The sequence below is a fragment of the Macrobrachium rosenbergii genome, chromosome 4 (genome assembly GCF_040412425.1).
Source record: "Macrobrachium rosenbergii isolate ZJJX-2024 chromosome 4, ASM4041242v1, whole genome shotgun sequence".
NCBI lineage: Eukaryota > Metazoa > Arthropoda > Malacostraca > Decapoda > Palaemonidae > Macrobrachium > Macrobrachium rosenbergii.
In genome coordinates, this window is record NC_089744.1 from 51,286,599 (window position 1) to 51,301,504 (window position 14,906).

The window sequence follows — 14,906 nt, forward strand, 5'->3', positions numbered from 1 at the left end:
TATATATATATATATATATATATATATATATATATGTATATTTATATATATATATATATATATATATATACATATAGTTGCTTGTATAGATTAATACAGTATATTTATGGTCATAAATGTATGATTAATAAATATGATAACATTGATGAAGACTCGTTTGTTCTAACAGATAAATCTTCAGGATGATCAAGTGGGCGCCGGTTGCTTCTCTCGTCCTCCTTCTTCTGGTCCTGTGGACCCAAGATGTGATGCCAGCCCAAGTGAGCCTCGTGACGGGAGGAAATGAAGGCCAGGAAAAAATTCCCTGGATAGTTAAGAAAAGGAGCTCTCCTACTGTACTTGAGCTTTTGCAGTACTGCCTTCCTTTTCTTATTTCTTAATGATAATTATCAATATATATTCATAAGTCAAACTAAGAAAATGAAAACGTCTTTTTATAGAGACCCAACACCTCAGCATTAATTTCTTGTTAAATATTCACGTAAACAGACAAGACCACTCAGTAAGGCGCCGCCCTCCAGCTATGAGCCCAAATTGGCGGACGAAATTTGTTACTTATTCCACACCGTCTTTCTAGTTCTGCTTTGTTACCTATTTCTACAGGTTAGAACATTTGAAAAAGATGGTTTCCTGGGCAATATATCAAATCTTTCTCAGTCATCCTGAGCTGGTCTCTTTTTGCTTGTTCATCAGAAACCGTTCTTGCGTTATAGAGACCCTGATGACTCATTCTTAAACTCTTGAATTAACAGACAGGCATGAGTGAAAACATAACCTTCTTCAGCGGAGGTAAAAATAAAATGACGAGTGCATAAAATGCTTTTAATGGAAGGACTTTTCTATTTGGCAATTTTGGTTCTAACATCCTTCCAATCTAGCAGCTAAAGGGTTAGCAGAGTCAAGTCAGCCTCATGGATGAGAGGTAAAACTTAATCGAATACAGGACTTAGTTGACATTTATACTTGATTCATTTCTTCTGGAGCTCTGCTTTAAAAGTTTACTGTAGCTCAGGACAGGACATGAACATACTACGTTGACATTAGAATCCGATAATCAGTTATACTTCATTTCCTTCTCTCTCTCTTTGTCTCTCTGTTCTGATAAAATGAAGCTTTTACAGACAGACCAGGATATAAGAGGCGTTATGCCATTTGCTAAAAAGCTTCCATTTTTTCAGATTGGGAATCGGTTCGATGGAAAACAAATGGATGACGATGCAGTCATGGGATTCAAATTAGCCGTGATGGACGAGGGACGTTCAGGAGGGAATAAGAGCGGGTACTGGGACTACTGTGAAGACTTCGGATGCCTCAATAAGAATGGAAGATGTGGATTCTTTTGGTTCTCTTCCTCCTGCAGGACGAAGACCAGTTCAGATTGCTCTGGAATCTGCACTTGTTGCATCAGTTAGTTCTCTTTATCTTACCTTCTCTTATTAGAGGCCAACAGAAGTACAGTTCTATAGCCTTCATATATATATATATATATATATATATATATATATATATATATATATATATATATATATATATATATATATATATATATATATATATATATATATATATATATATATATATATATATATGTATATATAAACATATGTATGTATATATGTATGTATGTATGTATATATATGTATATATACATATATATATGTACATATATATGTGTGTGTGTGTGCATTTAGATGGAAGCAAGAGAGTGAACGGTACACTCGGAGGGAGTGTTTGACTTCTGTGTCTTTGGGTGAAGCAGCTAGCGCCGTGGTAGTTTTCTGCACAGAGAGTTCATCCATGATGCAGCATATTAAACCTGAATGTGGCAGTTAAGACCTTTTTTCTTTTCCCAGGATCCATCCCTGTAAGGGCAAACATCATACTGAATCAAAATTTTCCGTCAGCATTAAGCCATTCCATATAACAAGGTGAGGTACAGAATAAGAGGCAAGCAACAAATTGTCGCTGCCATATTCGTACACTAATTTCTGAGTCATGAACGAACCCCTTGTGCAGTAAAGTCTTAATTGTTCCATACACCTGGACAGGAGGCTTATCAGCAACAGGCTGAACCCACTACGCTCAGTGGCATTCATCCCTATCTTGCAGCATCCTTGAACTTCCTGGATACTAAGTTCCTTCCTTTTTTCTGATACCTCTTTCACTTCATCTACCCAACCCTTTTTTATCAAAAGCAGATGAATTTTGGTAGCTATTAATTTAAGACAATATTTCTCTAATTTCACCTCTTTTTCTGTCCTCAAGGGTAAATCTCAGAAGAATAATATAAAAATTGTTTAAATGATGCTTTATTTACCATCTTGTGACAGCTGTTTTAGTTCTTAACTCATTTTGATGTCATCACGGCTACACTAGTTCTCCAGTGAATGCATGACTTCAGATAAAGGCCAGTACAGTGCAAAAAAAAAAGTTAATATTAGAAACAAAATTCCAGCTCTGGTGATGGAATTCTGATGGAATTTTCTTCTGCTATAGAGAACTTATTCAGCAGATGCTTTGTTATTCAATGCAAGCAGCTGCACTGGAAACTCATTGCTTCAGCAACCTCCGAGTGGGCAACTTTGGTGTCTCTAATAAGGTCATTTAGTATCTCTCTCTTGTCATATACATACACAGAATGTTAATGCATTGCCCTGTTGGGGTTGGGGCAATGGGTACCATGTTCTGTCTGTAGGGTATTCATCATGTACCCAGGGTAATTTATAATGATTTCATGCGTCTTCAAAATATTCAGATTTTTATAACATGGTCCTTGATTCCTTGTTTGCTAATAAGTTGAGATGACTGAAGATTCTCAGTGATATTATGTGCAATAAGGTGCCTTCAGCGTTTCACCAATGGAGATGATCCTAATGAGTTTATCTACATCCTCCTTATAGGTCATTCTATAATCAATTTTGTAATAAATTGCCATAGTTTCTCTGTTGCTTTCTTCGGTGTTCTAGACTCTTGTGTGGAACTCCTCTTTTTCTTCCGTACCATGTCTTTTATCTCGTTTTCTGGGTTTTCAGTGCGTGAGAGAAGGCCTATGTGATTTAAGCAATAATGGCAGGCCTTTTGTCAATCTCCCTTGGATTGGGCAGCGACCCATATTTGCAAATTTTTTTTACATAGTAAATGTTGTACTGGGTTTGTTTTCTCCTGATGGGGACTTTAAGGAAAGGAAGGATCTTTTCCTTACGAACTTTAATTGTATAGTCGAAAACATCTGCTAGATTAAGTGCCTTCTTCTTTGGTGGTAGTGAAAGGTAACTCCATGTATCTGGCCTAGTTTTCTTTCACAGCAGCCATGTACATGTTGGCAAAGAGAACCCCAGAGGTTAATCTTATTGCCACCCATTCACTGGTCAGAGAAGTTTTCCTTCATGTGAAAGAAGGGCGTCCACAGCGCATTCTGTTAGTACTTCCTTCATTAGTTTTTTAGGAATCAGGAGGGGTCCCTGTCAGGGCTGCTGACTGAATTTAAGATGAACTAGAATGTTGGAAAATAGGCCGTCCGTATCCAGAGATGCTATGACATTGTCAGGTTGTCAAGGCTTTCATGGAACCCATAGGGGTTCAGAGACTCATGATGTCATTGAGGACCTTCACTACCCTACAACACGGGTTTGTTATGGGCCTGAGTGGGTTGTCAGGTTTATGGGTTATGAGAGTCCCAGACCATTATTCATGTACCTTAAAGAAATGAACGTCCTACTACAAGTTGTTTACTCCAGTTACCCTGTTGCAAGCCACCTTCTTTACAACCCCCTAGAGCTGTGGGAGCCATTCTAGTATCGCTTTATGGATTATCACCACAATCTGTCAAATTTCCTCGTTAATATTCCAATTTGAATTTAAATTTTCCTTTTTTTCATTTTTATTTAATTATTTTTTCATTTATTTATTTATACTTCTGTTTTTGCTCCTCATGCATTTCTATTGGATTGTAGTTTATTGAGGAACAAAGGTTAAGAACTGACTAGACAAGCATGTCTTTCTAAGGGGTAGAGTCCACAGGCTTCCTAACGCATTTCCCTTCTTACAAATTTCCTGCCTTAGAGCAAGCCAACTTACTCTAAATAGTTCAGCTGCAGTATCTCTGATGATACCCTAGACTAGAGCAAATGGCTGAAACAGCAACAACCACAAGATAATAAATATAACCACATAGCAGTAAGTTTTGTATTTGCTTCACCTGTTGCTTTAAAAAATTAAAAGGTATAGGAAATTAGAGATATTTTCTTTCTAAATAATAGATGCTATAAATGCATCATGTTTGCATTGCTTTCATCTGCTCACCATATACATGAAAATGTAGAAAAATAAGTCTTATTGTTTAACCACTATCGTATATTATAGTGACAGAAGTATGTTTTCTTAATCTTGTGTCATTTCCACGTTCAGAATAAGGTCCCTCGGAGCAAATGCTGACTGACTCAGACGACTAATGGCGTGGATTCACGGTATCGACTGATGACGACATTCGGTTAGTGTCCTCAAGAGAAATAATTGTCTTGGTTCGCAACTTCGTCATTTTTATTCTTACGAGAAGGGTTTTATATTGGGTCACTTAGTAAACTCTAATTATAAACCCTAGTGAGAAATCGTAATATTATTACCTTTCATGTATAGTTTAGCTTCCAGCGTGAAGAGCAACTATCAATAACATTAAAGAATTTCTTTGAGGATTAATGTATTTTATTTCAAGTGTCAAGATCGATCAACCTACATAAAATAAACTTGTATCTGCACATGGTTGTGATCTTCAGCATACTTTTTCATATTCTCAGCGCCGTCATATTTTATATACTATATATACATATATATATATATATATATATATATATATATATATATATAGAGAGAGAGAGAGAGAGAGAGAGAGAGAGAGAGAGAGAGAGAGAGAGAGAGAGAGAGAGAGAGAGAGAGAGAGAGGCTGCAAATTAGTACAATTGCAAAACTTTAAGTATATATAACTAGATAAGCAACGGAAAGAAAATTATGGATTCCTTGGTACTTTTAAACCCTAGAACTAAGTATGAAGGCATTGCTAAGCCAACGCCTCATTTTGAAAGTCAAGTGTGGACGTTGTATGCAAATAAAAAGAAAAGGGTTGAAGCTGATGAGGTAAATAGGTCGTGTCACGTATGAGCCATAAGAAGAACCAAAAGGGTAAAAAATTATGGAGATTCATAAAAGAGTCGAAGGATTAATGTAGGTGAGAAGGTGGAGCACTGCTTTGAGATGGATCGGGCATGTGGATAGAATGAAAGTAAAGGAGATGGAGAAAAGCGTATAATTTGGCATTAAGAGAACAGAGGAGAGGAATAGGTCTACCTACAAAGGAAGACATACCAAAGATTTTTTCATCACTGGTGATTCCTTTTACACTTATTTTTGCATCCATTCTTTGCAGTAAATAGGGAATTCTTTCACATATGAACTGTATGAAATGCACCATTGTAGCACTGTCAGCAATCCACCACATAGTGTCACTGAGCATTACTTCAGGCCGACCCTTTCTGGTTAAGTTACATAATGCCTCAAAAACTCTAAACTCTATCATCTGATTTCATTTTGGATTACTATAACAGGAAGATATTTGAAAGAAAAGAAAAAAGCTTTTTCAGACAAGTCAAGGAAGAATTACCTGCCCACTAAAGTAATTCTAAAATGCCAGAAACAGTCAAGGATGGCAACAAAGACTTTTCAGAAGACTATGTTGGCTTGGCAATTCCCTCATGCATTCGTATCTTCGCATCTATACACATTCCTATTCACTCCAAATTCCTTCCATACACACTGCTATCTTCCTTGCTTCACCTACTCTGTGATTCACCTTGTCTTTCATCATACTCTCATCGCTGTATAATTACCCACAAACTTCATGCAAATCTGCCACTAATTTTTCTACCTTTTTGTAGGAAACACTTCATTCATATATTCCCTTCCTTGTCTACAGACTAAACCCAAATAGTTCTTCCCTCTTCAGTCATTCTGTCTTCTGACTTATTTTCTCGGTCAAAATCATACCATACACCTTAGTGCCATACTACTAGTAGGTAATGTATATGTATCTCTCATTGTCTTCCCTATTAAAACAGCGCCACCGACTATGGATAAAGCTAAGAAGAAGAAAGATTTAATCATAAAGATTTAATCATATAATGAAGCAGTCATTCACTGTAGCTAATAAGCAGTGACTAGGAGAAATCTGTAATTATTGTTTAAAGGATTAAAGACTGCTAATGAGTGGCGACGGCAAAGGACTGGCCATTGCCATTGATACACAATGTCTGTTAGACCAAACATATCCTCAGAACAATGACGTAGGGTAAATTTTACCGTTGGCTTTTGCTTTTTATACTCTGTTGAGTGGCCCATACCATTAGCAGACTCGAATTTCCGGTGGCTACGGCTTTCTGCCTGGTCTTATGGTGAAAGTTGGTATCATCGTTTTAGCCTGCTCATGATGCCTTAGGAAGGGGCTGCCTGGAGAAATTTATCACACGAGTGTTGACATTCTAAATGGCAGGGCATATATTTTACCGCAGGACAGTGTTAAAAGTGGTAATGTTGGGGTAATTTCTACCACAAAATAGTGTTAACAGACAGTAATACCTGTGCCTGCTGTTCAACATAAAAGCCAATAGGTAGGAGGTGCCGGTTGAAATGAAAGAGAAAACTGTTGGATCCCCAGTTTCCAGTGGTTCTTTACACCACCGAAATAACACTGGCTTCCCATGCCAAAATATCAAGTACAACTGCACACTCGACCAAACCTGGGAAATAAAGGGAATCTAGGGATGATAGGTGCCGGAACAGTTAAGGAACTCCTGACACCTTACAAAACTGTTTCCCAAATAAATTTTGTAAATTAAAAACTATGATTATTCGGTGTAATTAGTGTGTACATTCGGCCAGTAATAAGCAACGTGCATTCTCAGAAACGGAATCAGACACCCCTGACTCGACAGCGTTGATGGCAGCAGCTTGAATCCTTGAGCATCTTTCATCACGATGTCAGTAATGACTTTCATGACTTCGAAGATGAATAAAACCAGAACATGGTTCCAGTATCCTCATTTTTAACATATTGTATATAAGAATATTTTAATTTCATATTTACTAACGTTTTATTAATTTCAATAAAAACTCACTGGGTTTCAGTGTTAAATAAAATGAAGTAACGGTATCTGTTCGTCCTATAACTATGGTCTTTTATTGTTGCGTGCTGATTATGTTTTAAAATAAAATTTCTATCGCAATTCTCAAAAGTTTGAAAACAATGATAATAAAAATCAGATCTTTAAACATACGAAAACTACGGTAGCTATTCAGTAATATTTTTTCAATCACTGCCGTGAGTTCTCTGACGTTAAAACACCCTCCGCCATGTTTGTTCATAAGTGATCAGTTGTTCAGTATCCTCATTTTTAAATATTGTATATTTATATAACGAATATTTTAATTTGATATTTCCTAACGTTTTATTAATTTCAATAAAAACTCACCAAGTGTTAAATTAAATAAACTAACGGTGTTCGTCCTATAACGGATGGCTTTTATTGTTAGTCGATTATGTTTTAAAATGTGATGGTGGTCAGTGGTGAATTCTCAAAAGTTTGTTAAACAATGATAATAAAAATCATGATCTTTAAACATACGAAAACCGGTAGCTATTCAGTAATATTTTTCAATCACTGTGAGTTCTCTGTACATTAAAACTTCTTCCGCCATGCATTTGTTCATTATGATCAGTTGATCACGGTTATTTTTGGAAAATGTGAAACGTTAAGTAGTAACGATAACTTTGTGATATTTTCTTGGTAAAATTTCAAAAGTGAAAACTTTCTTCTCATACTAATGGACCTTCGGAAATGTGTTGTTAGTCGAGAATGTTAATTAATCAAATTAGTGATGGTGGTCAGTGGTGATACGCGGTAGTGTTAAGTTAGCCTAAGTACTGTAACTTATCATACCATGATAGCTTAGGCCTACTAAAGGCCGGCATTCTTAAATTTTCATGTTTCCTGTACATTAAACATTCTTAATGAAAGCATATTAATGATTTTCATGCAAAATGGCTAACTGGAACCGAGAAGTGAAAATGAGACATTGGCAATGGAGTTTAGCCTAGAAAAATTGTATTTTTTCCAGGTAGCCAAGCCTAAGACCTGCCAAATTGGGGTGCCCCAATATGCTTGAAAATACAGTAAAACCACAGGGTACTCCGCACGGACTGTTACCTTCGAAATTGATTTTTCATATACTTTTAGTTTTGCTGACAAGGTGGTGTGGTGTTTATTTAGGGTAGCAAACTAAGTGTGAGCTCCACTTCAGTTTTCTTCTTTTTACAGTTTTATTCATTTTTGTATGGGGTAGAACTAAATTTTAAGAGCTTTCACATCGAGTATTATCATGGAAATTGATTTTTCCTGTAGAATTTTGGTTGCCTATTAAGAAATTAACATTAATTTCTCACGGTCGACTGTAATTAACCCTGAACTTCACCCAATGGGGTAGGGGACTGCTATTGAAAGTTGGGGTTTGGGTGGGATAGACCATGAAGGGGTAATTGTCTTGGAAGTTGATTTTTCCAACAGTATTTGGGTTGTGTTTTGAGTATTTACCTTCTTTTTGGTCGGTCAATTGCAATTAACCTGTAATTAACCACAAAACTTCACCTAACAAGGTGTTCTCATTGTACGGGTTGGTATCGTTCTTGGCTAGCACTCTGCTGGGCCCGCATTCGATTCTGTGACCAGCCAATGAAGAATTAGAGGAATTTATTTCTGGTGTTAGAAATTCATTTCTCGTTATAATGTGGTTAGGATTCCACAATAAGCTGTAGGTTCCGTTGCTAGGTAACCAGTTGGTTCTTAGCCACGCAAAATAAATCTAACCCTTCGGGTCAGCCCTAAGAGAGCTGTTAATCAGCTCAGTGGTCTGGTTAAACTAAGGTATATTTACTTTTTCACCCAACAAGGTAGACTTGGGTGGGGTAGGACGGGATGAGAATGTTATTGGTTTACATTTGCAATGCTAAAATGTGCAGGTTATGGGTGGGGATTGTCAAATTGAGCAAGGGAAAGAGGGATGATGGAGGGATCGAACTACAAATTGAGAAAACCTCTTCTCTCAGGAATTTGAGGAAAAGTGGGGATCTCTCTCTCTCTCTCTCTCTCGGTGACGGGCACTTGAGGAATTGGGGAAATGTGTACATCATGTTTACATTTTATTTATCTCCAATTTGTGTTTACTTCCATATTTCTGTTCTGCAATCTTTTATTTCTTGTTCATCATTCATCATAATATCTGCTTATGTACGTTAACATGTCTCCAATATATGATGTGCCATTTATATGTTAAGAATATGGACTTGAAATCGAGGGAAACCATTTTAAGAATACGACCAAATGTAGTTGGGAGTTTGAGGAACAGTGGGGATAGGGAGGGATCAATATTTTTTCATGTTATCCCTTTCTATTTCCAGTTTTTACAGACATATTTTTCTTCTTCAACAGTTTATTTCTCATTCATGTAGCTTAACAGTTTCTACTAATGTACACTACTGTATACAGTTCCCAATTGATGCCCATTACCTAAGCATTATATTTCATGTTATACCAATATAAATCTCTTTTTTCGTATATTGTCATATGTGTTTTCTGATGGCCTGCCTTTTTTCTTTATTTCCATTATACAAAGTATTTCCTGTAGTTCCTTTTATAATAAATTGCCTTCGCCTGGGAGTCCGACAGGGCCTACTAGCTTAAGTTGGGTTAGGGTAGGTAAGGTTAGTATGCTTTCCATTTTAATAAGTTTGGCTTAGTAACATGGCCTACTAGGTTAGGTTAGGTTAGGGTTAGTATATTTTCCTTTATATTATGTTTCCTCTAAGGGGAGAAGATCCGGCTCGGGGTCCGGGGGCGTAGCCCTGGCTAGGAAACATGGCCTGCTGGGTTAGGGTAGGTTAGGTTAGTATGCTTTGTTTATAAACAGTTCATCTAAGTAACACATTCTACTAGGTTAGGTCAGGCTAGGGTTATGTAGGTTAGTAGACTGTCCTTTATAATAGGTTTCCTATTAAGGGGAAGGTCCACATGCCGGATTTCCCCGTCTAAGAAATGAGACCTGACAGGTTAGGTTATTTACTGTACTTCCATTTATATCTTCATGTTAAGTGATTTCATATTGTGGTTGTATATTTGTAACTGGTTGCTTTAAGCCTGTGTGATAACTCCAACATTTCTGTTAATCCTGGACTAATTTCATTTCTACCCATTATTTTTTGGTATGTTTCTACCACTGCCCTAATAATTTCCTCTTTCCTGTCTCCATTTTTCTAGAACTTTCTTTGTCGCCTTGTTTCATTTACGTCATTTCCCCCCTCCAGCTTCTTCGACCTGGGTTTCAGTTCCCCTAGCTTTCTCAGCCTCTCATACCAGAACAATGGCTGGTCCCTTAGCATCTGTCTCGCTCCACTAATCCTATAACCCATGATACTTTGCCCGCTGCTAGAGAGAATTGCTTTGTAAATTAATGTGAATTAAATGTATTTTACTACAGTAATTGTGGTAGATTAAAAAAATTGTCAAGATCACAGCTTGATAAGAAAACAGTGTTTTTGCCCCCACTGCGAGTATAGGCTTGATAAAGAGAAGAAAGCATTTAAGGGAGAGTGCATCTCACTGTTTTGAAACACATGGTTTTCTAAATCTCATCCACAATAGATGTGGAGGCATTTTGACATTTTGCTTTATATGTGTTTTTAATTAGTTATAGTGCCGTGAGATCAGAACTGCAACTCAGTGACGTAACCATTAACAACTGGTCAAGTTTTGCAAAGGAAGTTATAGTGAACTGGTGTATAAAACAGAAAAAAACAATTGGTGGCCCTTCAACAACTGTGGAAATTGATGAGGCCGAATTTGGCATATAGTACCCCTAGGTATTCCTAGAAAGTATAATTTTGTAGGCTATCTGTCGGTAGCCTACTTCAAAATACATTTCAAAGAAGACAGTACTAGGTTTTACGCTTTCTTAAAGGCAGCCTCAGATTTATACCCTCCAGATAGTTCAGGTAAGTCTCTGTATGGTTTCCAGTCAGTGTACAGACCATATTGTCTGCTTCTTAGGAAATAAATTTTATAACTGTATAACAACTTCATACTGAGTGAAACCATTTTAATTGATTTTTCCTATATATACTTTTAGTGTAGTTGGTAAAAGAGGTGGAGATTTGTTTATTGATGGCTAGCTATTCTCAGTTCCTCCTCCCTCCCTCTACCAGTTTAGGTTTCCTACCAACACTACCCTCCCTCCCTTTGTTGTAATTAGATATCTCTCTCCCCTTACACTCCCATGATACTATTCTATTTTTAGAATGGCGGCCATATTTTCCTCACTGCCCTGGGGGTTTCCTACCTGCCCCCCTTCTGGTTCCTCCCCATCCCAGAGTCGATCCCTACTGGAATTCTACTATAACAAAACATGTCCGGTTTGTTTGTGAGTGTTTTACCCACCTAAAACCCCAGGTTCCTTAAGGTCCCCCCAACCTTGGTGGACAAAGTTGAGAGGTTAATAACAAAAAAACTATCTCCATCAACAGCACTAAAATTATAGGAAAATCAATTTCCAAGGTAAAAGTACTTGTTGAGCTTTTACTTATAAATACCATTTTTGGTCAGTTAGGCCTATTATTAAACTCATCATATCTACCCAACATGGTTGGGGACCCTTTAGGAATGCAGGGTTTTGGGTGAGGGAAATTGTTGGGAGATAGACCGAACTGCCATGTTATGAAATGGTTCCGTACATTCGTAAGTCATTAGGGGCTCATATGTTCAAGAAGGGATTGGGTAAGGAAACCTGTTATAAAAGGAACTGTCCTAACCAAACCTAACCTAGCAGGCTGTGTTACTTAGCCAGTGAAGGAAACTCCACTTTTTACCAAAAGCATCCCTATAACACTTCGCATGTGCAATAATATACCAGGATGGCCAGCTTACAACTTCTGAATTTAATTACAGGTTAATTACAGTTGACCAGCAAAAAATAATGGTAAATTGTTAATAAGCAACCAAAATACTATAGAAAAATATGGTATTTACATTATGTCACAGTTGTTTTGCAGACTGTATTCAAGATAAACTGTACCTAATTGAAAGTATCTTTGAACCTTCAAGTAATTTCAGTCCATTCATAATATCCGTAGGCTAATTGTTTTTGTCTTTAACCTTTTACCTCCCAGGTTTAGAAATCACTGAGCAAAATCAGTGAAATTTTGTGAAAATACTATATTACCATAAGTGTTCAACTGTAGAAAAATTGCCAATATTACTTAAAGGAGTGTCATGTTATGGCATGTTCCCATGGGAACGCTGGGACAATGTGTGCTAATATTTGCTGTATTTTACCATTTTTTCAAAAGTCATACATAAGCGTTATAGTAACCGTTTTTCTCTTTCTACTTGGCAAAATTTGAAGAATTGGAATAAAAAGTCATGTTGGCAAAATTTGAAGAATTGGAATAAAAAGTCATGTTATTTGTTACAATGTTGCAGGTGTAGCCCCCCACAAGCAAATTATTTTGACAGTGTGTGGTAAGTTATTGCACACTGTACCTTTATCAAAGTGTAATCGAACTAGGCATTTGGTACATTAGTATCTTACATTTTTCTTGCAAACAATGCATCTTCCCGCTTGCAACTCTGCCACCATAGCGAATGTCGGGTGGTTCTGTCATTTTACTTTGGCCAGTGTGTGTGTGTGTGTGTGCAGCTACAGAGTTCAGCAAACAGAGCGTTATTTCTCTCCTGAAATCCAGGTGGGAAAGATTATCCTCTGCAAGATGGCAATGCAAATGCCAAACAGCAACCACTGACAAATTAAGAGTATTGGAAAACAGGGACCAGTACCATTTCTTACCCCTGATCCCTCGTCGGTATGTGGCCAAAAGACAATCCATTAGATCTACTCTGCTCATTCCCTCACTGTACTGGTTTTGTACAAGGTATGGCTGTTCTACCTTAGTTTTGGGTGTATTCTTTACACGACGAGTAGCTTCTTGAAGGGGCAAGTGAGTCTCACAGTTACTTGTAATCGTCACAAAGAGTTGTCATTCCATTTACACAGAAAACTTCTCCATCACAGCGCAAATCAAACTCTCCTCTTGTGCTTTTCTTCATGACTGCATTTGGTTTCATCAGCTTGGCAGCACCAGCATTCTTATTATCTCGAACAGTGCCAGTAACCTTGATGTTCTGCTCAGCAAGGGACTTCAACAGAACATACGATGTAAAGAAGTTGTCAAAGTACATTTTATGTTTAGTGACTTGAACAAGACTCAATGGTTGACATCATGTCATTCACAACACGGGTTCCAAAAGGAAGTTTTGTCTAATCGGGTTCTTTGCCTCTGTACAGCTGTAGCTTATATGGGTAGCCATCAATGCCACAGAGTGCCCATATCTTGTAGCCAAATTTAATTGGCTTGCCCTGGATGAACATTTTTGCAGAGTGTTGACCATAGTATGGCACCATGGATTCATCCATGTTGAACTTATGAAAAATAACGTAACTTTTGAGATTTTCATTCAGGATTGTGTAGATGGGCTCAATTTTGCCTAGTTTTTTCCTTCTGGAAGACTGTTGTCGACAATGTGTATGGCACTTTTCAAGGCTTGAAACTGGTTGTGAGTTATAGCAGAAGCAACAACTGCAACTCCAAGATCAGGGTGAGTGGGCCAGTAGTGTCTTTCTTCTGGCAATCTGTGGTAGCCAGAGAAAAAAATACTGTACCAAGAAATTACATCATGGGTGATGCTGAAATATGGCAGGTTTATGTCCCTCCTGGCATACAGGTTCATGTGAGTAACGATCATGTCCAAAATAGATGGGGTGAAAATACATGTCCAGAGCTGGTATGGGAAATAATGAGGTAGATCAGGAAAACACTCTTCAAGTGCCTTTATGGGATCATTTGGCAAATTACGCCAAAATTCAGACCTCTTTTACCAAAATGAGGTACGAGATGATATAGGCGGTATTGTATGATGCAATGACATAATGTAGCCAAACCATACTATTGCATCATACATTGGTGAAGCATGTGCCATTGTCACAAACCAACCTGATTGTGATGAGTGTAAAGTTTTGTTTGTGTATGAGCTTACTTATGAATGGGCTTTTATTTGCATACATCAACATATATATATATTATACATTCATATATATATATATATATATATATATATATATATATATATATATATATATATATTTTTGTGTGTGTGTGTTTTGTATATGTGTGTGTGTGTATATATATATATATATATATATATATATATATATCAATATATATATATATATATATATATATATATATATATATATATATATATATATATATATATATATATATATATATATATATATATATATATAATATATATATATATATATATATATATATATATATATATATATATATATATATATATATATATATATATATATATATATATATATATATATATATATATATATATATATATATATATATATATATATATATATATATATATATATATATATACAGGTTGACCATCACTAATTTGGCAGCATTGGGACCTAGAGGGTGCCGGATTAGCCATTTATTAGGCTAGAATACACGAAACACAGTAGCTAAGCACCTTATCCTAGAATTAAAATATCCCATAAATCAGTACAGGTTGGTTAATAAAGAAAAGACAATGATCAAATACAGGTAGTGCTCGAGTTACGATAATTCGACTTACAATATTTCGAGTTTACGATGGGGTTAGCAATTAATACCGATACGAAAATATTTAGGAAATATTTTTAGATTTCGTGCAGGCAGCGAGAGAGTAACTTAC

The 14,906-nt window shown here is 36.5% G+C and overlaps 2 protein-coding genes and 1 long non-coding RNA gene across 3 annotated transcripts in view; 2 read left to right on the forward strand and 1 right to left on the reverse strand.

The window, feature by feature from the left end:
* The window catches only part of LOC136834407 (uncharacterized), a 6,454-nt gene extending 1,700 nt beyond the window's left edge, over positions 1-4,754 (forward strand). Inside the window, exons 2-4 of the long non-coding RNA XR_010851790.1 lie at positions 170-260; positions 1,179-1,407; positions 4,408-4,754. This is a non-coding gene — a long non-coding RNA (uncharacterized lncRNA). The remainder of the gene's footprint in view (positions 1-169; positions 261-1,178; positions 1,408-4,407) is intronic.
* Positions 4,755-10,790: 6,036 nt separating this feature from the next.
* The window catches only part of LOC136834414 (zinc finger and BTB domain-containing protein 41-like), a 96,792-nt gene continuing 92,676 nt past the window's right edge, over positions 10,791-14,906 (forward strand). The window contains exon 1 of the mRNA XM_067097006.1: positions 10,791-11,089. The gene's annotated coding sequence lies outside the window, so the exon portion shown is untranslated. The remainder of the gene's footprint in view (positions 11,090-14,906) is intronic.
* Positions 13,101-13,563, reverse strand: LOC136837610 (piggyBac transposable element-derived protein 3-like). The gene is made up of 2 exons (XM_067102490.1): positions 13,425-13,563; positions 13,101-13,342 (listed from the first exon to the last, which is right to left on the reverse strand). Exons 1-2 carry the CDS (start codon positions 13,561-13,563, stop codon positions 13,101-13,103), a joined length of 381 nt encoding a protein of 126 aa, XP_066958591.1.

Bases quoted from the DNA above. Each gene is read 5' to 3' on its own strand.
- LOC136837610 (XM_067102490.1), bottom strand. From the start codon at position 13,563: ATGGATGAATCCATGGTGCCATACTATGGTCAACACTCTGCAAAAATG. The intron at 13,343-13,424 runs GCAAAGAACCCG...GTCTTGTTCAAG, and splicing joins TAAGCTACAGCTGTACAGAG to TCACTAAACATAAAATGTAC.